Genomic DNA, 25,440 nt, shown 5'->3' with positions numbered 1-25,440 from the left:
CAGAGGGCTAGATCTGTAGTACTGACGGTGATGGTAGGCGACATCTCTCATTAATTTGTCCTGTTTCTTTATACTTTAAATAATACGCATTGTTAGGTAACTTTTCTGACAACTTCTGATAGAGAGTACGACATGTCCGTCCCTCCTGAACGACCGAAACATAGTTACGCGTCCGCCCCTTCAGAACGCCCGAAACAGAGTGACTAGCGCACCCCAAGTACTTTGTCTCCCAGGCGCGCCAAAATGGCACGAAAGTGTCCGAAGCACTTCGGTTGCAATGTCGTTACTGTTATGTTTCTCAAAAATAGTGAAACCTGATAAACAAAAACGATAGACTCGTAGGGTAACCATGAGTGATTGTCACACTGAAAACTGGGTTAAATACACTCCTGGAAATTGAAATAAGAACACCGTGAATTCATTGTCCCAGGAAGGGGAAACTTTATTGACACATTCGTGGGGTCAGATACATCACATGATCACACTGACAGAACCACAGGCACATAGACACAGGTAACAGAGCATGCACAATGTCGGCACTAGTACAGTGTATATCCACCTTGCGCAGCAATGCAGGCTGCTATTCTCCCATGGAGACGATCGTAGAGATGCTGGATGTAGTCCTGTGGAACGGCTTGCCATGCCATTTCCACCTGGCGGCTCAGTTGGACCAGCGTTCGTGCTGGACGTGCAGACCGCGTGAGACGACGCTTCATCCAGTCCCAAACATGCTCAATGGGGGACAGATCCGGAGATCTTGCTGGCCAGGGTAGTTGACTTACACCTTCTAGAGCACATTGGGTGGCACGGGATACATGCGGACGTGCATTGTCCTGTTGGAACAGCAAGTTCCCTTGCCGGTCTAGGAATGGTAGAACGATGGGTTCGATGACGGTTTGGATGTACCGTGCACTATTCAGTGTCCCCTCGACGATCACCAGAGGTGTACGGCCAGTGTAGGAGATCGCTCCCCACACCATGATGCCGGGTGTTGGCCCTGTGTGCCTCGGTCATATGCAGTCCTGATTGTGGCGCTCACCTGCACGGCGCCAAACACGCATACGACCATCACTGGCACCAAGGAAGAAGCGACTCTCATCGCTGAAGACGACACGTCTCCATTCGTCCCTCCATTCACGCCTGTCGCGACACCACTGGAGGCGGGCTGCACGATGTTGGGGCGTGAGCGGAAGACGGCCTAACGGTGTGCGGGACCGTAGCCCAGCTTCATGGAGACGGTTGCGAATGGTCCTCGCCGATACCCCAGGAGCAACAGTGTCCCTAATTTGCTGGGAAGTGGCGGTGCGGTCCCCTACGTCACTGCGTAGGATCCTAAGGTCTTGGCGTGCATCCGTGCGTCGCTGCGGTCCGGTCCCAGGTCGACGGGCACGTGCACCTTCCGCCGACCACTGGCGGCAACATCGATATACTGTGGAGACCTCACGCCCCACGTGTTGAGCAATTCGGCGGTACGTCCACCCGGCCTCCCGCCTGCCCACTATTGCTTGTACAGCCCTCTCGCAATGTCAGGAGCAAGTATGGTGGGTCTGACACACCGGTGTCAATGTGTTCTTTTTTCCATTTCCAGGAGTGTACAATGAAAAGTATATAAACAAGTAATAAGAGAATTTAGTCCTTTCGGCGCCAAACATGCGAACGTTTCGACCAATTAGTAACAAATTCAGTACAATTGGCGGACTTTCTCAGGGGACTGGTACATACTGTCTCTGGTACCTCACTCCAGCTTTGTACCACATGATACTTCGCGTGTATCAAGCTGCGTCAAGGTGAGCTTCTAGCACAATGAAATACTGGCTGCCACAGCAAGGAATATCACACTGGGAGGTCTGTTCGTTACGTTAGGGTTAACTTTCAGAAATGAAGTTGCCATTTCTCCTTTGGTAGGAAAACCTGCATTGGGTTCGACTACTTGAGAAAACGTTCGAGAACAGGGAAATCCCAAGGAACCAATGCCGAAGTTCAGTAGTTACATATTTTCTGTCTTTTGGCTTAAGCGACTATACGAAAAGTACGTACGTGGTGCCGAGGGACTCTACAAAACATTCGTGCTACTGGAGGTATACTGCAGCCAGTGCTAAATTTGTGGAGGCGAGACGCGAATATGCAAAGTTCTTCGTCACTGGTCGGTTTGTAGGCCTCCGTGCCTCAGTCTTATAGGATCACCTTGTTTTCCAGCTGTCTCTCTGTCTGTCTGTCCGACTGTTCAAAGCCCTCTTTCTCAGGTGCGAGTAGACGTGTCAAGCTGAAATTTATGTCACACATTAAGGTCTAAGATCCCTTGACACTGTAAAAGAGTGAAACTTCTAACTTAATGCAATCAAAATATATGGCCATATAAATTAAATACTTTTACTCTCGCACATTGCCTTATCATAACTTACAGCTACTTTCTGCTGACCTAAAAATAATGAAATTTAGCAGGGAGCAAGGTTTCACAGTATTATCAGACTCTGTCTATCTGTCTGTCAATCTGTCATGACACTTTTTTCTTAGGTAGACTTATGAAGCGGTAATTTATGTCACTTACTGAAGCCTATACTCACTTGATGGCGTAATAATTGTAAGCTCCTAAGCCAATGTAACGAAAAGCTACGGCCATTAAATGTCAAATATTTTGACACTCGAAAACTGAGTCATTAAAACCTATAGGACGCTTCGGCTTGAAGTAGAACCCAGAAATTTGGCAACGAGAAAGGCTTCACAGCACAAGTCAAGAGAAAAAAGAACAAAAATTGTTAATATGTAATTATATCACATGAAAAAATTTTCGTCTGTCATTTGTTATCCGGCTTCGAACTTAAAATATTCTCAAAAATCTGGGAATCCCTGCCGCCAGTATCTTGCAAACAGGCAAAAATCTTCGAAATCCTCATTTTCCGGAATGGCTGATTTCCTTCCCTATTCCTAAGTATCCGCGTTGTGCTCTGTCTCTAATACAGTGCTGTTGGGACTTTAAATTCCAATCTTCATGCCTTCCCTTTGAAAATGTGAAAATGCACTCGGTGATAACCTAAAGGAAATTGCAGTGTCTACTGTGAGCCCATTCGTATCAGTTAGCGCTTCTGGTTTCGCCTCTCAGTTTCTCCTACTTTAAGTGGTAGCTGTTGCCACTGATTACGAAAGAATTTTCAGTAACGAACAGCTACTAATTAGTTTCGTCATATAAGAGCTCTAATGCTGTTCAAGTTGATGTGAAGTAACTGTGAGACTGGAGGAATTCCATAATATTTTCGGAATAATGTCAACAACACAATCGTGAAGACAGAAAGGGCAGAAAATCGCGAGAACTCTTGCACAGTCAACTTAAGAGATCATACATCCAAGTTGTTGAGGAGGACGAGATTAGTGTTTAACGTCCCCTCGCGGGACTGAACCTTCGTCCTCCCGAATGCGAGTCCAGTGTGCTAACCACTGCGCCACCTCGCTCAGCAGAAGTTGATAAAAAAATGATATACAGAGGATTGTAAAGGAAAATTTATGATGTGTTACATGACGGAAAGTTTGGCTTCAGGAAGGGGAAGTGGACCAGGGAGGCGCTTCTGACCTTACACTTGGAATCAGGACACTATCATCTGTTTGTCGATGCAGAAAAAGCGTTCGACGAAATCGCTCAAGATGCTTGAAATACTGAGGAAAGTTGGTATATGTTGTTGTTGCGGTCTTCAGTCCTGAGACTGGTTTGATGCAGCTCTCCATGCTACTCTATCCTGTGCAAGCTGCTTCATCTCCCAGTACCTACTGCAACCTACATCCTTCTGAATCTGCTTAGTGTAGGGTATTCATCTCTTGGTCTCCCTGTACGATTTTTACCCTCCACGCTGCCCTCCAATACCGAATTGGTGATCCCTTGATGCCTCAGAACATGTCCTACCACCCGATCCCTTCTTCTGGTCAAGTTGTGCCACAAACTTCTCTTCTCCCCAATACTGTTCAATACTTCCTCATTAGTTATGTGATCTATCCATCAAATCTTCAGCATTCTTCTGTAGCACCACATTTCGAAAGCTTCTATTCTCTTCTTGTCCAAACTATTTATCGTCCATGTTTCACTTCCATGCATGGCTACACTCCATACAAATACTTTCAGAAATGACTTCCTGATACTTAAATCTATACTCGATGTTAACAAATTTCTCTTCTTCAGAAACGCTTTCCTTGCCATTTCCAGTCTACATTTTATATTCTCTCTGATTCGACCATCATCAGTTATTTTGCTTCCCAAATAGCAAAACTCCTTTACTACTGTAAGTGTCTCATTTCCTAATCTAATTCCCTCAGCATCACCCGACTTAATTCTAGTACATTCCATTATCCTCGTTTTGCTTTCGTTGATGTTCATCTTATATCCTCCTTTCAAGACACTGTCCATTCCATTCAACTGCTCTTCCAAGTCCTTTGCTGTCCCTGACAGAATTACAATGTCATCGGTGAACCTCAAAGTTTACTTCTTCTCCGTGGATTTTAATACCTACTCCGAATTTTTCTGTTGTTTCCTTTACTGCTTGCTCAATATACAGATTGATAACATCGGGGAGAGGCTACAACCCTGTCTTACTCCCTTCCCGACCACTGCTTCCCTTTCATGTCCCTCGACTCTTAAAACTGCCATCTGGTTTCTGTACAAATTGTAAATAGCATTTCGTTCCCTGTATTTTACCCCTGCCACCTTTAGAATTTGAAAGAGAGTATTCCAGTCAACATTGTCAAAAGCTTTCTCTAAGTCTACAAATGCTAGAAATGTAGGTTTGCTTCTTCTTAATCTTTCTTCTAAGGTAAGTCGTAGGGTCAGTATTGCCTCACGTGTTCCAGTGTTTCTACAGAATCCAAACTGTTATTTCCCGAGGTCGGCTTCTACTAGTTTTTCCATTCGTCTGTAAAGAAATCGTGTTAGTATTTTGCAGCTGTGGCTTATTAAACTGATAGTTCGGTAATTTACACATCTGTCAACACCTGCTTCCTTTGGGATTGGAAATATTATATTCTTCTTGAAGTCTGAGGGTATTTCGCCTGTTTCAAATATCTTGCTCACCAGATGGTAGAGTTTTGTCAGGACTGGCTCTCCCAAGACCGTCAGTAGTTCCAATGGAATGTTCTCTACTCCGGGAGCCTTATTTCGACTCAGGTCTTTCAGTGCTCTGTCAAACTCTTCACGCAAATCATATCTCACATTTCATCTTCATCTACATCCTCTTCCATTTCCATAATATTGTCCTCAAGTGCATCACCCTTGAATAGACCCTCTATATACTCCTTCCACCTTTCTGCTTTCGCTTCTTTGCTTAGAACTGGGTTTCCATCTGAGCTCTTGATGTTCATACAAGTGGTTCTCTTTTCTCCAAAGGTCTCTTTAATTTTCCTGTAGGCAGTATCTATCTTACCCTAGTGAGATAAGCCTCTAAATCCTTACATTTGTCCTCTAGCCATCCCTGTTTAGCCATTTTGCACTTCCTGTCGATCTCATTTTTGAGACGTTTGTATTCCTTTTTGCCTGTTCATTGACTGCATTTTTATATTTTCTCCGTTCATCAATTAAATTCAATATTTCTTCTGTTACCCAAGGATTTCTACTAGCCCTCGTCTTTTCACCTACTTGATCCTCTGCTGCCTTCACTACTTCATCTCTCAAAGCTACCTATTCTTCTTCTACTGTATTTCTTTCCCCCATTCCTATCAATTGTTCCCTTATGCTCCCCCTTGAAACCCTGTACAACCTCTGGTTTAGTCAGTTTATCCAGGTCCCATCTCCTTAAATTCCCACCTTTTTGCAATTTCTTCAGTTTTAATCTACAGTTCATAACCAATTGATTGTGGTCAGACTCCACATCTGCCCCTGGAAATGTCCAACAATTCAAAACCTGGTTCTTAAATCTCTGTGTTACCATTATATAATCTATCTGATACCTTTTATTACCTCCAGGGTTCTTCCATGTATACAACATTCTTTCATGATTCTTAAAGCAAGTGTTAGCTATGATTAAGTTGTGCTCTGTGCAAAATTCTACCAGGCGGCATCCTCTTTCATTTCTTAGCCCCAATCCATATTCACCTACTATGTTTCCTTCTCTCCCTTTTCCTACACTCGAATTCCAGTCACCCATGACTATTAAATTTTCGTCTCCCTTCACAATCTGAATAATTTCTTTTATTTCATCATACATTTCTTCAATTTCTTCGTCATCTGCAGATATAGTTGGCATATAAACTTGTACTACTGTAGTAGTTGTGGGCTTCGTATCTATCTTGGCCACAATAATGCGTTCACTATGCTGTTTGTAGTAGCTTACCCGCATTCCTATATTCCTATTCATTATTAAACCGATTCCTGCATTACCCCTATTTGATTTTGTGTTTATAACCCTGTAGTCACCTGACCAGAAGTCTTGTTCCTCCTGCCACCGAACTTCACTAATTCCCACTATATCTAAGTTTAACCTATCCATTTCCTTTTTTAAATTTTCTGACCTACCTGCCCGATTAAGGGATCTGACATTCCACGCTCCGATCCGTAGAACGCCAGTTTTCTTTCTCCTGATAACGACATCCTCTTGAGTAGTCCCCGCCCGGAGATCCGAATGGGGGACTATTTTACCTCCGAAATATTTTACCCAAGAGGACGCCATCATCATTTAATCATACAGTAAAGCTGTATGCCCTCGGGAAATATTATGGCCGTAGTTTCCCCTTGCTTTCAGCCGTTCACAGTACCAGCACACGCGGTTCTAGGCGCGCAGTCCGGAACCGTGCGACTGCTACGGTCGCAGGTTCGAATCCTGCCTCGGGCATGGATGTGTGTGACGTCCTTAGGTTAGTTAGGTTTAATTAGTTCTAAGTTCTAGGGGACTAATGACCACAGCAGTTGAGTCCCATAGTGCTCAGAGCCATTTTGAACCAGTACCAGCACAGCAAAGCCGTTTAGGTTATTGTTACAAGGCCAGATCAGTCAATCATCCAGACTGTTGCCCTTGCAACTACTGAAAAGGCTGCTGCCCCTCTTCAGGAACCACACGTTTGTCTGGCCTCTCAACCGATACCCCTCCGTTATAGTTGAACCTACGGTACGGCTATCTGTATCGCTGAGGCACGCAAGCCTCCCCACCAACTGCAAGGTCCATGGTTCATGGGGGTGAAGTTGGTATAAGCCTTAGGGAAGTGCTCAGATTACAGAGGTCTAAGACAACGATTCTGACTTTCTCCGCTAACGTTGAACCTGTACATCAAAGCAGCAATGGCAGAAAAACAACAAAAGTTCAGCAATGGAATTAAAATTCAATATGAAAGGATGTCCGCAGCTCGTGGTCTCGCGGTAGCGTTCTAGCTTCCAGAGAACGCGGTCCCGGGTTCGATTCCCGGCGGGGGTAAGGGATTTTTCCTGCTTCGAGACGACTGGGTGTCAACCCCTACGCTGTCTAAAGACGTATGGGACTCGTCATCATCGTCAATGAAAGGATATCAATGATAAAAATTTTCTGATGACACCGCTATCGACGGTGCCAATGTGGAAGAATTGAAGGTCTTTTGAATGGTCTGAGAGTAAACCAAAGAACTACGAAATTAATAAGGAGTATCAGAATGAGATTAGCGGTGAACCTAACATCAAAACTGCGGATCACGATGTAGCCAAGTGAAGAAATTCTGCTGTGTTGGAAACAAGATCAAGCGTGATAGGCGAAGGGAAACATTGTCTGAGAGGATGTTCCTTCCTAAATCTGTTACAACAAAATACAGACCTTACTGCGAGAAAGAAATTCCTAGAACGTACGTTTGGAGCTCAACATTGTATAGCAGTGAATCATGATCTGTGAGAAAACTGAAAAGTAGTGGCGCGTTTCATATGTGGTTCTATAAAAGGATGTTGAAATTAGGTGAAGTGGTAAGCCAAGGAGTGAGGTTGCTTGCAGAAATGCCGAAGGAGGGAAGATGTGAAAAAACTGGTATTAAGACGTGACAGTTTGATAGGAGACTTGTTAAGGCAATGGGGAATAACTATCACGGCATTAGTAGGAGATGTAGACGGCTGGAATGATACAATAAATAATTAACAAAACAGGTTGCAAGCATTCCTCTGAGATGAAGAAGTTGCCGCAGAAGAGGACGTCGTGGTGGGCCGCATCGCACCTGCCAGAACACGGTGGGGAAAAAAAAGCTGTTGGTACATTTCGTAAATTCAAGTCCCACGCCGCGTTTGTCAACGGTAAAGATTTAATACGATTTTCACTATCAGGGAGACTGACTGATGAGGAGTGTTTCTGTACATAATTTATTACCGTGATCCCAGATAAGTCGTCGGACCGTAGACACTTATTAGCTATGTCTGTACGAAGCCCAGGCGGGTCGCTAGTTTCGTACAGTTGACATGAACTATGATGTGAAAGCTAAAAATGGATAAGAGTATTATTAATTTGTACGAAACGTTCGGAAGTGTAGTTAAATAAGGCATTTTAACAGTCTGACAACACGAGAAATAGTGTAAGTCAACAAGACATATAAGGGAAAACGTGGTGACCATAGAGCACGAGCTATGAAGTGAAAGGCAAATAATTTGTTATAATGCAGCAAAAATAGAAAATATTTTTTCTGTAAAAAAATTGTCTTATATGCGATGTACATCAACAGAAGAGATTGGCATTTCATTAACAGAAGAGATTTGTATTCCACAGACCATAAAGAAAACTATTATCCAGGCTGTCTACTTACGGCTTTTCAGTGGTTTGATTTTATCTCATTAGTATTATCTTGGAGGACAATGCTTCACAAATAAAGTGTCGCTTATTAGGTGTATATATTTAAGCAGCAATGTCAGCACCGTATATTTAAAAAAACATTCTGCTCGTGCAATTGAGGACAGTCCCGCTTATACCGTGATAACAATCCCGACACACAGTCTATCTTCTCTTGCAGCTATCGCAAATATGCAGTGTGCTGCAACAATTGGTGATTGGTAAAGATTTACACTTCACTTGGTCACCCCCTGCATGAAAATTATATTCCACCACGTTAAATTAAGTCTAACAAGGAACCCCTTAAGTGCGATGTCGCCGTAAAAGGACATTGATGTTTATGCCAGTCAGCGCCTCAGATACTGTCTAGCAGGCAACCACAATATTTTCTGCCAATGGCAATAGAGGGCGGGACTAGAGGTATCCAATGGTGAGCACAGCATGAGGGTAAGGGAGCTTAGTTGAACTGCTTAGTCTACGAGTAACTCACAACAGTGTTACATTTCCGATGGTGATTGCACAAAGCAGAGCTATGGCAACGATAAACAAAGCGAACATTGCATTTCATGTGCAACAACAGTTGCTGAAGTTGACATATCGTCAGAAAGGAACCCACGGAGTTTCGCAGAGTAAAAAAGAAGTGACAGATGAACAATTAGCGTTTAGATGAGTCAGTGAAATGTACGGTGTCGTATATGCTCGACTGTGCGAACAGAGTGTATGAGGAGTACAATGATGACGATACGTGAAACGAAACGACTATTCACGTTGGTGTGTAAACTGGCGATACACTATCTGACTTTCGGAAAAAAAACGTTTAAAAAATGGTTCATATGGCTCTGAGCACTATGGGACTCAGTTTCTGAGGTCATCAATCCCCTAGAGCTTAGAGCTACTTAAACCTAACGTACCTCAGGACATCACACACACCGATGCCCGAGGCAGGAATCGAATCTGCGACCGTAGAGGTCGCGCGGTTCCAGACTGTAGCGTCTAGAACCGCTCGGCCACCCAGGCCGGCAGGAAAAACATCATCCACACAATTCTGAATATAGCAATAGTCGACAAATGTGAGAATTATCGTAAAAACAGCTTAATAGCTCAATCATTCAAGTTGCTGACAGTAAATTATACAGAAGAATTAAAAGGAAAGCTAAGAATCTATTAGATAACGATCATTCTGGCTTTAGGAAAGGTAAAGACCAGGGAGGCAGTTCTGACTTTGCGGTTGATGATGCAAGCGAAAGTAAAGAAAAATCAAGACGGCTTCATAGGACCTGTCGACCTCCAGAAAGCGTTCGACAGAGCAGAATTGCTCAAGAACTTAGAAATTCTGTGAAACGTAGGGGTAAACTGTAGGCAAAGGAAAGTAGTATATAATGTGTACAAGAACCACGAGGAAACAATATTAGTGGGAAACCAATAGCGAAGTGGGTATGTTTGTCTTCCACCCGTAGTGTTCAGTCTATACATGAAGAAGCAATGACGGAAATAAAAGAAAGGTACAGAAGTGGAATTGAAATTCCAAGTGAAAGAACATCAATGATAAGATTAGCTGATGAGAAGTAACAGAAATGAGAACAGCGATAGACTTAACATCAGGATTTGTGATCACGAAGTAGATGTAGTTAAGGAATTCTACTATCGAAACAGCAAAACAACAGATGACGAACGGAGCAAAGAAAGTACAAAACGCAGATTAGCACCAGCAAAAAGAAGAGAAATCTCCTATTACCAAACATGGGCTTTAATTTGAGAAAGAAATTTCTGAAAATGTGCGTTTGAAGAATAGCATTGTATGGTAGTGAAACATGGTCTGCGGGAAATCCGGAACAAAAGAGAATTGAAGCATTTAAGATTTGGTGCTACAGAATAATTTTGAAAATTAGGAGCACTGACAAAATAAGAAATGATGAGGTTCTCCACAAAATCGGCGACGAAAGGTATATCTGTAAAACACTGGTGAGAAGAAGAGACAGGGTGATAGGACATTGTTAAAACATCAGGGAATGACCTCCAAGGTGAGGTATTCGTGGTGGGCTGCGTCAACTGAATCAGGAGACGGAAGGCTTACAAAAGAGAAAAGGAAATATACTTGCCATAAGAAAAACGGACTGCCATGAGAAAAAATAGTGTGGTAACAGCAGACCCAGGAGAGTATAAGATACATATTAAAGATAGTGCCTGAGTTTCGTGCCGTGTGTTATATGTTTGGCACATGCCGATGGTCTAGACCATGCACCTCGTGACCTTAGACGTTGCTCACAAACGCCTATCGACTACCTCATGTGACCTCCGGCCACACAGGTCTGGGGAGCCACGTAAACGCCCACATCAAGTCTGAGAGCAGGCGGAAGTCAGTTTCTCTTCGGGCAGCCACATGAACCACGTCGACGCCAGGTCACCGTCTTTTGACCGTCACTGCCGCTGCACTTAGATTACGACAATTCTCCGCTCAGCTCGACTCTGTAATATTCGCCGCCTCTCCCTGCTCTATAGACGTGAGTGTCCGTCAGCAGTGCTCGGCTACAGGCGACAGATTCGGAAAAATTTCCTCTGAATATCTGCGCTGTGGTGGCATAGGTCTTGTGCAGCAATGAAATAATCGTAGTTTACGTTGTTATCAAGCGGCATTGATTGCACCCTATGTTAGACACAACAGACACAACATTTCCTTCAACTATGTTTATTTTCATTTATTGACTGCCAATTACAACGATTCGACGATTTGATTTTTTATAATAATAATGTTTGATGTCCACGAAGGTTTCAAATAGATTGTAAGACAGTGATTTAGGAACCAGGTTTTAAACTGTAAGACATTTCCAGGGGCAGATATGGACTCTGATCACAACCTATTGGTTATGAACTGGATATTAAAATTGAAGAAACTGGAAAATGTGGGAATTTAAGCAGATAGGACCTGGATAAACTGACAGAACCAGAGTTTGTAGAGAGTTTCAGGAAGAGCATTAGGAAACGATTGACAAGAATGGGGGGGGGGGGGGGGGAGAAATACAGTAGAAGAAGAATGGGTAGCTTTGAGAGATAACATAGTGAAGGTAGCAGAGGATCAAGTAAGCAAAAAGACGAGGCCTAATAGAAATCGTTGGGTAACAGAAGAGATACTGAATTTAATTGATGAAAGGTGAAAGTACAAAAATCCAGTAAATGAAGCAGGTAAAAAGGAATACAAACGTTTCAAAAATGAGATCGACAGGAAGTGCAAAATGGGTAAGCAGGAATTTCTAAGCAAAGAACGGAAAGCACAAAAGGTGGAAGGAACATATAGAGGGACTATACAAGGGCGATGTTCTTGAAGGCAATATTATGGAAATGGAAGAGGATGTAGATGAAGATGAAATGATAGATATGATACTGCGTGAAGAGTTTCTGGTAACCAAGAAGTATGGTTCAAATGCTTCAAATGACTCTGAGCACTATGGGACTCAATTTCTGAGGTCATTAGTCCCCTAGAACTTAGAACTAGTTAAACCTAACTAACCTAAGGACATCACACACATCCATGCCCGAGGCAGGATTCGAACCTGCGACCGTAGTGGTCTCGCGGTTCCAGACTGCAGCGCCTAGAACAGCACGGCCACTTCGGCCGGCAAGAAGTATGAGACAGGCGAAATACCCTCAGACTTCAATAAGAATATAATAATTCCAATCCCAAAGGAAACAGGTGTTGACAGATGTTAAAATTACCGAACTATCAGTTTAATAAGCCACGGCTGCAAAATAGTAACACGAATTGCTTACAGACAAATGGAAAAACAGGTAGAAGCCCACCTCAGGGAAGATCAGTTTGGATTACGTAGAAATGTTGGAACACGTAAGGCAGTACTGACCCTACGACTTATCTTAGAAAATATATTAAGGAAAGGCAAACCTACGTTTCTAGCATTTGTAGACTTGTAGAAAGCTTTTGACAATGTTGATTCGAATACTCTCTTTCAAATTCTGAAGATGGCAGGGGTAAAAGAGAGGGAGAGAAAGGCTATCTGCAGTTTGTACAGAAACCAGATGGCAGTCATAAGAGCCGAGGGACATGAAAGGGACGCAGTGGTTGGGAAGGGAGTGAGACAGGGTTGTAGCCTCTCACCGATGTTATTCAATCTGTATATTGAGCAAGCAGTAAAGGAAACAAAAGAAAAATTCGGAGTAGAAAATAAAATCCATGGTGAAGAAATAAAAACTTTGAGGTTAGCCGATGACACCGTAATTCTGTCAGAGACAGCAAATGACCTGGAAGATCAGCTGAACGGAATGGACAGTCTCTTGAAAGGATATGAGATGAACATCGACAAAAACAAAAAGAGGATAATTGAATGTAGTCGAATTATATCGGGTGATGCTGAGGGAATTAGGTTAAGAAACGAGACTACTTGGGAAGCAAAATAACTGATGAAGGTTGAGGATATATACTGTAGACAGGCAATGGGAAGGAAAGCGTTTCTGAAGAAGAGAAATTTGTTAACATCCAGTATTGATTTAAGTGTCAGGAAGTCGTTTATGAAAGTATTTGTATGGAGTGCATTTATGGAAGTGAAACGTGGACGTTAAATAGTTTAGAGAAGAAGAGCATAGAAGCTTTCGAAACGTTTTGCTGCAGAAGATTGCTGAAGATGAGGTGGGTGGATCACATAACTAATGAGAAAGTTTTGAGTAGAACTGGGGAGAAGAGAAATTTGTGACACGACTTGACAAGAAGAAAGGATCGGTTGGTGGGACATATTCTGAGGCATCAAGGGATCACGAGTTTAGTATCGGAGGGCAGCGTCGAAGGTAAAAATCATACCGGGAGACCAAGAGATGAAGATTCAGATGGTACTGGGAGACGAAGAAGTTTGCACACAGTTCATGGACTGAAGACCACAACAACAGCTTACAGGACCGGACGTAACTGAAGACGCTGGTTTTGTCTATGTGGACGTGTCAGACGTACACACTGTGAGCGACGTTCGTACTGCTACGGTGCACAGTGTACGAAAATTGAGTGCGGCAATCAGCGAGACGGTATGTGTGCGGATGCGCTTGAGCGCCAGACCTCCCCTGCAGCTGATCAGCGCAGGCAGCGCACGGCCGCCTGCCCCAGCGTCGGCAGGTCGCTTGTCGTACGTATATTAGTCCTGATGAACTGGCCATTCCGGACACGTGCGGCTACTTGGCACGGCTCGGCCGCTGCTGCAACCGCCTGTGTATGAATGCAGCTGACATACAAAGACGCGCGCCCAGTCCGCTTGTTTCTATGCGTAAAGTGTGTGATAGATGCGACGGCTCGTCTCGCGGCGGAGGCACCGCCGGCCAACTGAAAGAGAGAAACAAGGCGAGGCGCGTGTTCCCGTGAATACCATCTGTGCGAAGCAGCTCTGCGCGAATAATTACAAAGTATCTGTTTCACCTTTTAATAAATAAACATAGCGTTTGTTGCGAACATTAGAGTGAATCCTGTGCAGGATATTAGAAAAGAGTAGGAGACAACGTCTTCTGCGGCTACAGCATGCCGTCTATATGTGACGGAAGCTAATTGCCCAGTTACTTCCAGGTAATGAGTTACAGACAGTCGAACAGATCATCATGCCATTACCTAATGTGCGAGACCAGTCACCGTGTACAACAACAGAGAGCTCAAATGTAGGAAAGGAAGTCTCTCAGCGGGATGGTGGCAACGAATATCGTACTGCGCAGGATCAGGGACTCCGATTCCAAGCACGCAATCGTTTCCCATGCTTTGCATCGATTAAGCGAGACGAGCGGTAGGACAGTTCCCACAATAATGACCCTTTTTTGTCTACATCGACATCTACATCTACATCCATACTCCGCAAGCCACCTGACGGTGTGTGACGGATTGTACCATGAGTACCTCTATCGGTTCCCCCTTCTATTCCAGTCTCGTATTGTTCGTGGAAACAAGGATTGTCGGTATGCTTCTGTGTAGGCTCTAATCTATCTGATTTTATCCTCAAAGTCGCTTCGCGAGATATACGTAGGAGGGAGCAATATACTGCTTGACTCTTCGGTGAAGGTATGTTCTCGAAACTTTAACAAAAGCCCGTACCGAGCTAATGAGCGTCTCTCCTGCAGAGTCTTCCACTGGAGTTTATCTGTCTCCGCAACGCTTTCGCGATTACTAAATGATCCTGTAATGAAGCGCGCTGCTCTCCGTTGGATATTCTCTATCTCTTCTATCAACCCTATCTGGTACGGATCCCACACTGTTGAGCAGTATTCAAGCAGTGGGTGAACAAGCGTATTGTAACCTACTTCCTTTGTTTTCGGATTGCATTTCCTTAGGATTCTTCCAATAAATCTCAGTCTGGCATCTGCTTTACCGACGATCAACTTTATATGATCATTCCATTTTAAATCACTCCTAATGCATACTCCCACATAATTTATGGAATTAAATGCTTCCAGTTGCTGACCTGCTATTTTGTAGCTAAATGATAAGGGATCTATCTTTCTATATATTCGCAATACATTACACGTGTCTACATTGAGATTCAATTGCCATTCCCTGCACCATGCGTCAATTCGCTGCAGATCCTCCTGCATTTCAGTACAATTTTTCATTGTTGCAACCTCTCGATATACCACAGCATCAACTGCAAAAAGTCTCAGTGAACTTCCGATGTCATCCACCAGGTCATTTATGTATATTGTGAATAGCAACGGTCCTATGACACTCCCCTGCGGCACACCTGAAATCACTCTTACTTCGGAAGACTTCTCTCCATTGAGAATGACATGCTGCGTTCTGTTATCTAGGAACTCCTCAATCCAATCACACAATTGGTCTGATAGTCCATATGCTCTTACTTTGTTCATTAAACGACTGTGGGGAACTGTGTCAAACGCCTTGCGGAAGTCAACAAACACGGCATCTACCTGTGAACCCGTGTCTATGGCCCTCTGAGTCTCGTGGACGAATAGCGCGAGCTGGGTTTCACACGACCGTCTTTTTCGAAACCCATGCTGATTCTTACAGAGTAGATTTCTAGTCTCCAGAAAAGTCATTATACTCGAACATAATACGTGTTCCAATATTCTACAACTGATCGACGTTAGAGATATAGGTCTATAGTTCTGCACATCTGTTCGACGTCCCTTCTTGAAAACAGGGATGACCTGTGCCCTTTTCCAATCCTTTGGAAAGCTTCGCTCTTCTAGAGACCTACGGTACACCGCTGCAAGAAGGGGGGCAAGTTCCTTCGCGTACTCTGTGTAAAATCGAACTGGTATCCCATCAGGTCCAACGGCCTTTCCTCTTTTGATCGATTTTAATTCTTTCTCTAACCCTCTGTCGTCTATTTCGGTATCTACCATTTTGTCATCTGTGCGATAATCTAAAGAAGGAACTACAGTGCAGTCTTCCTCTGTGAAACAGCTTTGGAAGAAGACATTTAGTATTTCGGCCTTTAGTCTGTCATCCTCTGTTTCAGTACCTTTTTGGTCACAGAGTGTCTGGACATTTTGTTTTGATCCACCTACCGCTTTGACATAGGACCAAAATTTCCTAAGATTTTCTGCCAAGTCAGTACATAGAACTTTACTTTCGAATTCATTGAACGCCTCTCGCATGGCCCTCCTCACACTACATTTCGCTTCGCGTAATTTCTGTTTGCCTGCAAAGCTTTGGCTATGTTTATGTTTGCTGTGAAGTTCCCTTTGCTTCCGCAGCAGTTTTCTAACTCGGTTGTTGTATCACGGTGGCTCTTTTCCATCTCTTACGATCTTGCTTGGCACATACTCATCTAACGCATATTGTACCATGGTTTTGAACTTTGTCCACTGATCTTCAACACTATCTGTACTTGAGACAAAACTTTTGTGTTGAGCCATCAAGTACTCTGAAATCTGCTTTTCGTCACTTTTGCTAAACAGAAAAATTTTCCTACCTTTTTTAATATTTCTATTTACGGCTGAAATCATCGATGTAGTAACCGCTTTGTGATCGCTGATTCCCTGTTCTGCATTAACTGATTCAAATAGTTCGGGTCTGTTTGTCACCAGAAGGTCTAATATGTTATAGCCACGAGTCGGTTCTCTGTTTAACTGCTCAAGGTAGTTTTCAGATAAAGCACTTAAAAAAATTTCACTGGATTCTTTTTCCCTGCCACCCGTTCTGAACTTTTGAGTCTCCCAGTCTATATCCGGCAAATTAAAATCTCCACTCATAACTATAACATGGTGGGGAAATCTACTCGAAATATTTTCCAAATTATTCTTCAGGTGCTCAGCCACAACAGCTGCTGAGCCCGGGGGCCTATTGAGTCATCCAATTACCATGTCTAAGCCTGCTTTAACCGTGACCTTCACCCAAATCATTTCACAATTCGGATCTCCGTGAATTTCCTTCGATACTATTGCACTTCTTATCGCTATAAACACACCTCCCCCTTCACTGTCCAGCCTGTCTCTGCGGTATACATTCCAATCTGAGTTTAGGATTTCATTACTGTTTACGTCTGGTTTCAGCCCACTTTCTGTCCCTAGTACTATATGGGCGTTATGACCGTTTATTAATGAGAGCAGTTCTTGGATCTTTTTATAGACGCCCCTGCAGTTTACTATTAGCACATGAATATTGTTATTCCCTGTTGCATTTTGCCTACTCCTACCTTGCCATGTCTCAGGAGGCGTCTTGTCGGACCTAGGGGGGGAGTTCTCTAACCTAAAAAACCCCATGTGCACTCCACACGTACTCCGCTACCCTTGTAGCTGCTTGCGGCCTGTAGTGCACGCCTGACCTATTCAAGGGGACCCTACATTTCTCCACCCGATAGCGGAGGTCGAGAAATTTGCACCCCAGCTCTCTGCAGAATCGCTGAGCCTCTGGTTTACGCCTTCCACTCGGCTCCAAACCAGAGGACCGCGATCGGTTCTGGAAACGATACTACAAATAGTTAGCTCTGATTCCACTCCGCGAGCGAGGCTTTCCGCCTTCACCAATTCAGCCAACCGCCTGTACGAACTGAGGATATCCTCCGAACCCAGACGGCAGGAGTCATTGGTGCCGACATGAGAAACAATTTGCAGTCGGGTGCACCCAGTGCCTTCTATCGCTGCCGGTAGTGCCTCCTCCACATCTCGGATGACACCCCCGGCAAGCAGACAGAGTGAACACTGGCCTTCTTCCCCGACCTTTCCGCTATTTCCCTAAGGGGCTCCATCACCCGCCTAATGTTGGAGCTCCCAATAACTAATAAACCCCTCCCACCGTGTGCCTGATCGGACGTCGCTGAAGGAGCAGCCACATGTCCACCCACAGGCACAGCGGGCGTTGCCACACGGCCAGCCTCCACATTTACCCTCCGCCTCGTGCGCCGCAAACGCCGCTGAACCCGCCACTCGCCTTGGGGAGAAGGTGGCCCAACCGCGCCCGGCACCCGCGAAAATGTCTCGACAGCAGGGACAGTGGGTGAAGCATGTAACACCTGGGCTGTACCTTGCGACGCACCAGACTCCCCACTGCCGCTACACTCCGAGGCAGCAGCCTGAAGACGGCTGACCGCGGCCATCAACACGCTCAGCTGTTCGCGAAGAGTGGCCAGCTCCTCCTGCGTCCGTACACAGCAGTCACACATCCTATCCATCCTAAGGAATCAATTTACTGAAGAGACTTAATCAACTTTTAACTAGACTCCTAATTCACTAAAGGCTGTTGGTTATTGACTGAACTGTGATTGCTAGCCACTTCTTGTAGAAAACAATGAAAATAGCACTACCTGTCTCTGGACTGTATTCAAAACAAACAATAGCACTACTGGCACTATGGTTGACTAAAGGGACTCTCTCTGCCTGTATTCAAAACAAACACGAAATCTATGGAACACTATTAATAGCACTCGACAATTAAAGCTTCCTAAAAGCAAAAACACACGGAAGAAGAAGTAACAAGTAAGAAAAATACAGTTAATACTTAAATTAAGGTAGCTCGCTGCACAGCAGACGTAAAGCAGACGGCGGTAAGGGCCGTCGTCCAATATGATCTCGCACGCTGTCTCTAACAATTTAGAAGTAAGTGAGGCAGACTGTTTCCATGCTACGTAATGCATTAATGGACGCTAGTCACTAATTTGTGATTATTTTATACTGCCAAGCCGAGCTGGTGAAGGGGGATGTGGCTCATGTCCAGTGCCACAAACTTATGGCGTCTGAGAAAAGAGCAGAAATTCTCAAGTTGAAAAAACGTATGACATTGTTTGCACCACACGTTCGATAGTAAGTTTCCGATTGCTGTCTTTACTGTGACACCTGTTCGAGTGGCTAAATTTTATCTCTCCTTTGTTGTTGTTGTTGTCGTTGTTTTGATTTTCAGTCCAATGACTAGTTTGATGCAGCTCTTCACGCTACCCTTTTCTGTGCAAATCTCTCCCTCTCTCCATACCTACAGCAACTCCATCCATTTGGACAGCTTTACTGTCTGCAAGTCTTCATCTAACTCTGCAACTTTGACCCTTCATACTTCCCTCCATAAACAAAATAACAAATCTTTGAAGCCTGAATGTGTGCCCTACCATCCGATTTTCTTTTTTTGCTCGAGATGTTCCATGAACTTTTTTCTCCCCAGTTCGTTTCAATACCTCCTCATTAGTAATTTGATCAATCCGTATAATCTTGAGAGTTCTTTCGTAGCATCCCATTTCAAGATCTTCTATTTTCTTCTTGTATAAGCTCTTTATCGTCCACAGCTTACTTCCGCAATCGGCTGCAATTCAAAGAAATACCCTAAGAAATAACTTCGTAAAACTTAAATTTGTATTCGTTGCTAGAAAGTTTCTCTTTTTCCGAAACTTTTTTCTTGCTATTGCCTGTCAGCATATTATATCCTCTCTCCTTCAGCCCCGTTAGCTGTTTAGCAGATCAAATAACAAAACCCATTTCCTAATCTAATTCCCACAGTATCACTGAATTTAGTTCTACCACATTCCATCTTGTAATGCCTTTGTTAAATACTATCCACTCCGTTAAACTGTTTTTGCAGGTCATTTCCTATTTGTGAAATAATTACAATCGCATCAATAAACGTATCTTTTATTTTGTTTTTCTTAATATTAATTTCCCGTGTAAACGGTTCAAATGGCTCTGAGCACTATGGGACTTAACATCTATGGTCATCAGTCCCCTAGAACTTAGAACTTCTTAAACCTAACTAACCTAAGGACATCACACAACACCCAGTCATTACGAGGCAGAGAAAATCCCTGACCCCGCCGGGAATCGAACCCGGAAACCCTGGCGTGGGAAACGAGAACGCTACCGCACGACCACGAGCTGCGGACAATTTCCCGTGTAAATTTCTCTTTGTTTTCTTCTATGGCTTCCTTGATGTAGAGACTGAATAACGTCTGGGATCAGCTGCCACCATGCCTCAAACCATTCCACATGCTTCGTTTTCATGTCGTATTGCTTTTAATAGTGCAGTCTCGTTTTTGTACAAGCTGTACATAACTCAGAGTGTAGTTCAGTCAACATTGTTGAAACGTTACCTTCATTTACAAATGCTATAAATGTACGCGTACTAATCTTGTAAGATTAGTTGCTGGTTCAGTGTTACCTCGCGTGTTTGTATATTTCTCCGAAATCCAAACTGATCTTCTCCTACATCGGCCTCTATCAGTTTCTCTACTCGTCTGCGGAAAAAATTATGTAAGCACTGTTCAACCATGACGTACTACACTAAATAATTCGGTAATACTCACTCTTGCCAGCGCCTGCCTTTTTTGGAATTTGAAACATTATATTCCACTTGAGGTATGTGGGTATTTCGCTTTTCTTATATGTCACGTACAGCTTCCGGAATAGTTTTGTTATGGTCTGCTCTCCCCAGGATCTCAATAATCCTGAAATTATGGTCGGCGGTTTCATAACTCACTTCATCTCCAGTAATGCTTGATTGTCCCACTCTTCAACAATGGTTGGAAATTCCATCTCTGTGCCATTTTCTAGCCAACAGAAGAAAGTAATGTCACAGACAACACATTTGCACGTGTGTGAACACTATCTAAAACTAGATATGATTTGTCCTGCAAGAACCGCGCAGTCTATTTGACGATGGTATTTGCAATGTAACAACAACAAGCAAGGTCTCGCACTGGTTGAGATGGTAGACTCGGAAGGATGCCGGTTAAAATCAACTTTTTATTCGTTCCCTCAAGTTAAGAAATTCCCAAATGGTTCGTTTTGCAAAGAGTACGGTCGATTTCTTTAGTCTTCCTTCCCCAGTGCGGCGGTCTCTAACGTCTTCGTAGCTTTTCAACTTTAATAAATTTCGTTTTCAGCCACAATCGCAAAAGATTTATTACCGGTATCTATGGTTAAGTCATCTTTAAATACCAACACTTGTTATGGATCGTGATCCGGCTGGGAACATTGTGTCCGGTAGTCTTCCATAACTGAAGGCACAACGTCCGATCAGCAACAGTTGTACAAGTTATTTACGATATTGAATGAAAATAAAATAGTTTCATAGTAAATTATAATCTCTAACGCTCTGCCATCATACGGCTCCTCTGAACAAATTAAGCTCTGATCTCCCATTTTTCAGTCCTACCTTCCAGTGACTCAACTTTGGAAGACGTGACAACGATAGCAATATCTCTTGATTCCATCCTCTTAATGCCTGATTTTTCTGGAATTGCTACTTACAAAGTACATATCTGCATAAAATTAAAGAAGGTCAACTTTCCAGTTTGACGACCTCTGTCGCCAAGGAAAAGGCTCTACATAAGCTGTACATAAACGGCACTAAACAACCACGTAAGAAAGTATGAATCGCTAGAGGGATTAAAGTAGCTTGTGAAAGGAAAAGTGAAATACACTCCTGGAAATTGAAATAAGAACACCGTGAATTCATTGTCCCAGGAAGGGGATACTTTATTGACACATTCCTGGGGTCAGATACATCACATGATCACACTGACAGAACCACAGGCACATAGACACAGGCCACAGAGCATGCACAATGTCGGCACTAGTACAGTGTATATCCACCTTTCGCAGCAATGCAGGCTGCTATTCTCCCATGGAGACGATCGTAGAGATGCTGGATGTAATCCTGTGGAACGGCTTGCCATGCCATTTCCACCTGGCGCCTCAGTTGGACCAGCGTTCGTGCTGGACGTGCAGACCGCGTGAGACGACTCTTCATCCAGTCCCATACATGCTCAATGGGGGACAGATCCGGAGATCTTGCTGGCCAGGGTAGTTGACTTACACCTTCTAGAGCACGTTGGGTAGCACGGGATACATGCGGACGTGCATTGTCCTGTTGGAACAGCAAGTTCCCTTGCCGGTCTAGGAATGGTAGAACGATGGGTTCGATGACGGTTTGGATGTACCGTGCACTATTCAGTGTCCCCTCGACGATCACCAGAGGTGTACGGCCAGTGTAGGAGATCGCTCCCCACACCATGATGCCGGGTGTTGGCCCTGTGTGCCTCGGTCGTATGCAGTCCTGATTGTGGCGCTCACCTGCACGGCGCCAAACACGCATACGACCATCATTGGCACCAAGGCAGAAGCGACTCTCATTGCTGAAGACGACACGTCTCCATTCGTCCCTCCATTCACGCCTGTCGCAACACCACTGGAGGTGGGCTGCACGATGTTGGGGCATGAGCAGAAGACTGCTTAACGGTGTGCGGGACCGTAGCCCAGCTTCATGGAGACGGTTGCGAATGGTCCTCGCCGATACCCCAGGAGCAACAGTGTCCCTAATTTGCTGGGAAGTGGTGGTGCGGTCCCCTACGGCACTGCGTAGGATCCTACAGTCTTGGCGTGCATCCGTGCGTTGCTGCGGTCCGGTCCCAGGTCGACGGGCACGTGCACCTTCCGCCGACCACTGGCGACAATATCGATGTACTGTGGAGACCTCACGCCCCACGTGTTGAGCAATTCGGCGGTACGTCCACCCGGCCTCCCGCATGCCCGCTATACGCCCTCGCTCAAAGTCCGTCAACTGCACATACGGTTCACGTCCACGCTGTCGCGGCATGCTACCAGTGTTAAAGACTGCGATGGAGCTCCGCATGCCACGGCAAACTGGCTGACACTGACGGCGGCGGTGCACAAATGCTGCTCAGCTAGCGCCATTCGACGGCGAACACCGCGGTTCCTGGTGTGTCCGCTGTACCCGTGCGTGTGATTATTGCTTGTACAGCCCTCTCGCAATGTCAGGAGCAAGTATGGTGGGTCTGACACACCGGTGTCAATGTGTTCTTTTTTCCATGTCCAGGTGTGTATATCTGTTCGCAAGAACAAGCAGATCCTATAACAGTGGCACACAACAAAAACTACTCAAAATTGCTGCCCTATCTGTGAGAAATTAATTATGACTCCCGGTAGCAGTAACTTAATTTCCCACAGATAGGGCACAAGGTGAACACACACGCAACAGTGTCCTCGTTTATTCTCTACGAAGCACAGTTAAACCATATCCACATCGCGAGCAAGAGTGGTGAGCAGCAGCTAAGCCGGAGCCCTCGGTGTGTTGCAGGAAGGAGACGGAGGCGCAGTACGTGTCTGCGTGGCTGCAGGGCGCCGCGGCCGCCTCTGAGCCCCGGTGCGCCTCTTCGCACCCCGGCTGCGCCACGCCGCCCGACGGCTTCCTCGACGCTCGCGTCATGGCGCTCTGGAGGGCCGCCTCGCGCTTCGTCAGGATCCGCTTCCGCAGCGCAGACTAGAGCGCCAGCCCGCATTGAAGCGTAATGAACAGGACCATTGGAGCTTAAGGCCGGGTTCTCATTCATCTGAGCAAAAAATAGACAAAATCTGGAATTCTTTTTGAGGCAGTGAATAGATACCAGAGGATCTATTTGGGTATTGTGACTGATCATACCGGTACTTTGAAGGATTTTCAATACAAAAAAAACGAACAAAAAACAAAACAAAACACGGCTCACGTAATTATGGTTTGATAAAGGCCCGCGAGTCTGAAGTACGCAGACGACGTGCTGTGTAACCCTTCAGTAGTCATCTGGAACCAAAAATGGATAACATCAATCGGTACTACATTAAATTTGTGAGAACTTATACCTAAACACAATGGAATAACCTTAAATGTAATAATATGGTGCTAACTCGAAATGTTAGTTACATTTTTCGGTGTTTGTTTCGTTCTTTATGGCTTTACAAAAAATAGAAATACAAGAGATAGAAATTAACAGTCTGAACAGTTTTTATTTTATGCTGCACGCAGTTACGAAAACTCTTTTCTCCAGAAAAGCTCATTTAAAGTTTACCGAAAATTTTTATATATATTATTAATTCAATTTGGATAAACACTACATTTTATTATATATTTTTGATGCCGCTGAACACTAAGGTGAAGTTAGATTTCCAAAGTTCAATATGGCTAATCCAATGGGGCGCACGAAAAATAACGTTTTCACCACTTGTCACCAAAATCTGATAAAAAAAGTTGGTAGCGTAACTTACGTTTAGCCTGCAATTCCAGGACCATATATTAACCTTTTCTCTAACTCTAATTGTTCCTAGAGAGCAATTTTCTCGATCTTCCTGGCCAGAAAAGCCAATGTGGCTGAGGTGGATATGCTGCGTTCGACAGCCGGCAAATATGTTTGCGTGCCTACTGCAATATAAATCATTTTGTGAGCGTGCTTCACAGCATATCAAGTTTTCTACCTGAGCCGGGCGTTCATGTCTGAGAATGTCCCACGGCGACCGTGACGGTACTTCGAACAATGGGCTTCAGAAACTTTTGTAACGCATGGATTAAAAAATCTTTTCGTCTATCATTATAGACACATATAGCTTTCAAAAAAATGCAATAAAATTCGTATTTTCGACCATTTGAACGTGAACCTTGCCTTAAGCCTTCAGTTTGTTTTCATGTAACGAGAGATGACATTTCAATACTGTTTCATGGATCAGATCATATTTTACCTGGTATGGTAAACATATGCTCAGCTTCATTTTTCAGTAACAATACCGTTTCGACGATGTGTCATATGATTTATAGTCAGACGATCTTTATATCTACGTACGACTGAAAATGTGAATTTCTATTCCAAATCTGGCAACATAAATTGATGATAAATATAACGCCGTTTTGGTAGTGGTCTTCCACAGATACAATCTACATATTACATTTTTTATTTGTCTTTCCTTTTTTAAACTTTCATTTTGTCGTCTTGTCCTTCTTTATTTCCTCACTGTTTTGAACCATACTTATATATACGCTAAAAGTGATGCTGAATCGTAGTGGAGCAGATTAAGTATGGAAGAGTAAGCTCACAGATTGCACGAGTGATAAAAAGGCACTTAAATAGGTGGCTAAAGCGCCCAGGCAGAAGAACATTGTTACTGGAACAGTAGACAATGCTCAGGCAAAAAGAAAACCAAACAGGTAAGTAAGTATCTATTCAGTTATAAATTCGTATCCTATTTCATAATAGCTTTCCACATAGGCTAAACATAAACGGAACTAAACAGCCAGTAAGAAAGTATGAATCGCTAGAGGGATTAAAGTAGCTTGTGCAAGGAAATAGGAAATATATCTGTTCGCAAGAGCAAGTAGATCCTACAACAGTTGCACACTGCAAAAACTACTCAAAACTGGTGCCAAAAGTTCTTAAATAATCACGAAACATAAGTATTATGTCAGAAATCAATAATTACGATTATACAGCTTGAGGCTATATGAAATGTAGTGAAATGAAAGACAGGA

The 25,440-nt window shown here is 44.0% G+C and overlaps 1 protein-coding gene across 1 annotated transcript in view; it reads left to right on the top strand.

The window, feature by feature from the left end:
- The window catches only part of LOC126355536 (uncharacterized), a 665,993-nt gene extending 641,125 nt beyond the window's left edge, over window positions 1-24,868 (top strand). Inside the window, exon 5 of the mRNA XM_050005882.1 lies at window positions 23,248-24,868. Within this exon, the coding sequence (XP_049861839.1) occupies window positions 23,248-23,434 (187 nt within the window). The 3' untranslated portion in view covers window positions 23,435-24,868. The remainder of the gene's footprint in view (window positions 1-23,247) is intronic.
- The last annotated feature ends 572 nt before the right edge of the window (window positions 24,869-25,440 follow it).

This window comes from Schistocerca gregaria, chromosome 3 (genome assembly GCF_023897955.1).
Source record: "Schistocerca gregaria isolate iqSchGreg1 chromosome 3, iqSchGreg1.2, whole genome shotgun sequence".
Lineage (NCBI taxonomy): Eukaryota > Metazoa > Arthropoda > Insecta > Orthoptera > Acrididae > Schistocerca > Schistocerca gregaria.
The sequence above is the reverse complement of the archived record's forward strand: the minus strand, read 5'-3'. Positions and strand labels throughout refer to the sequence as shown.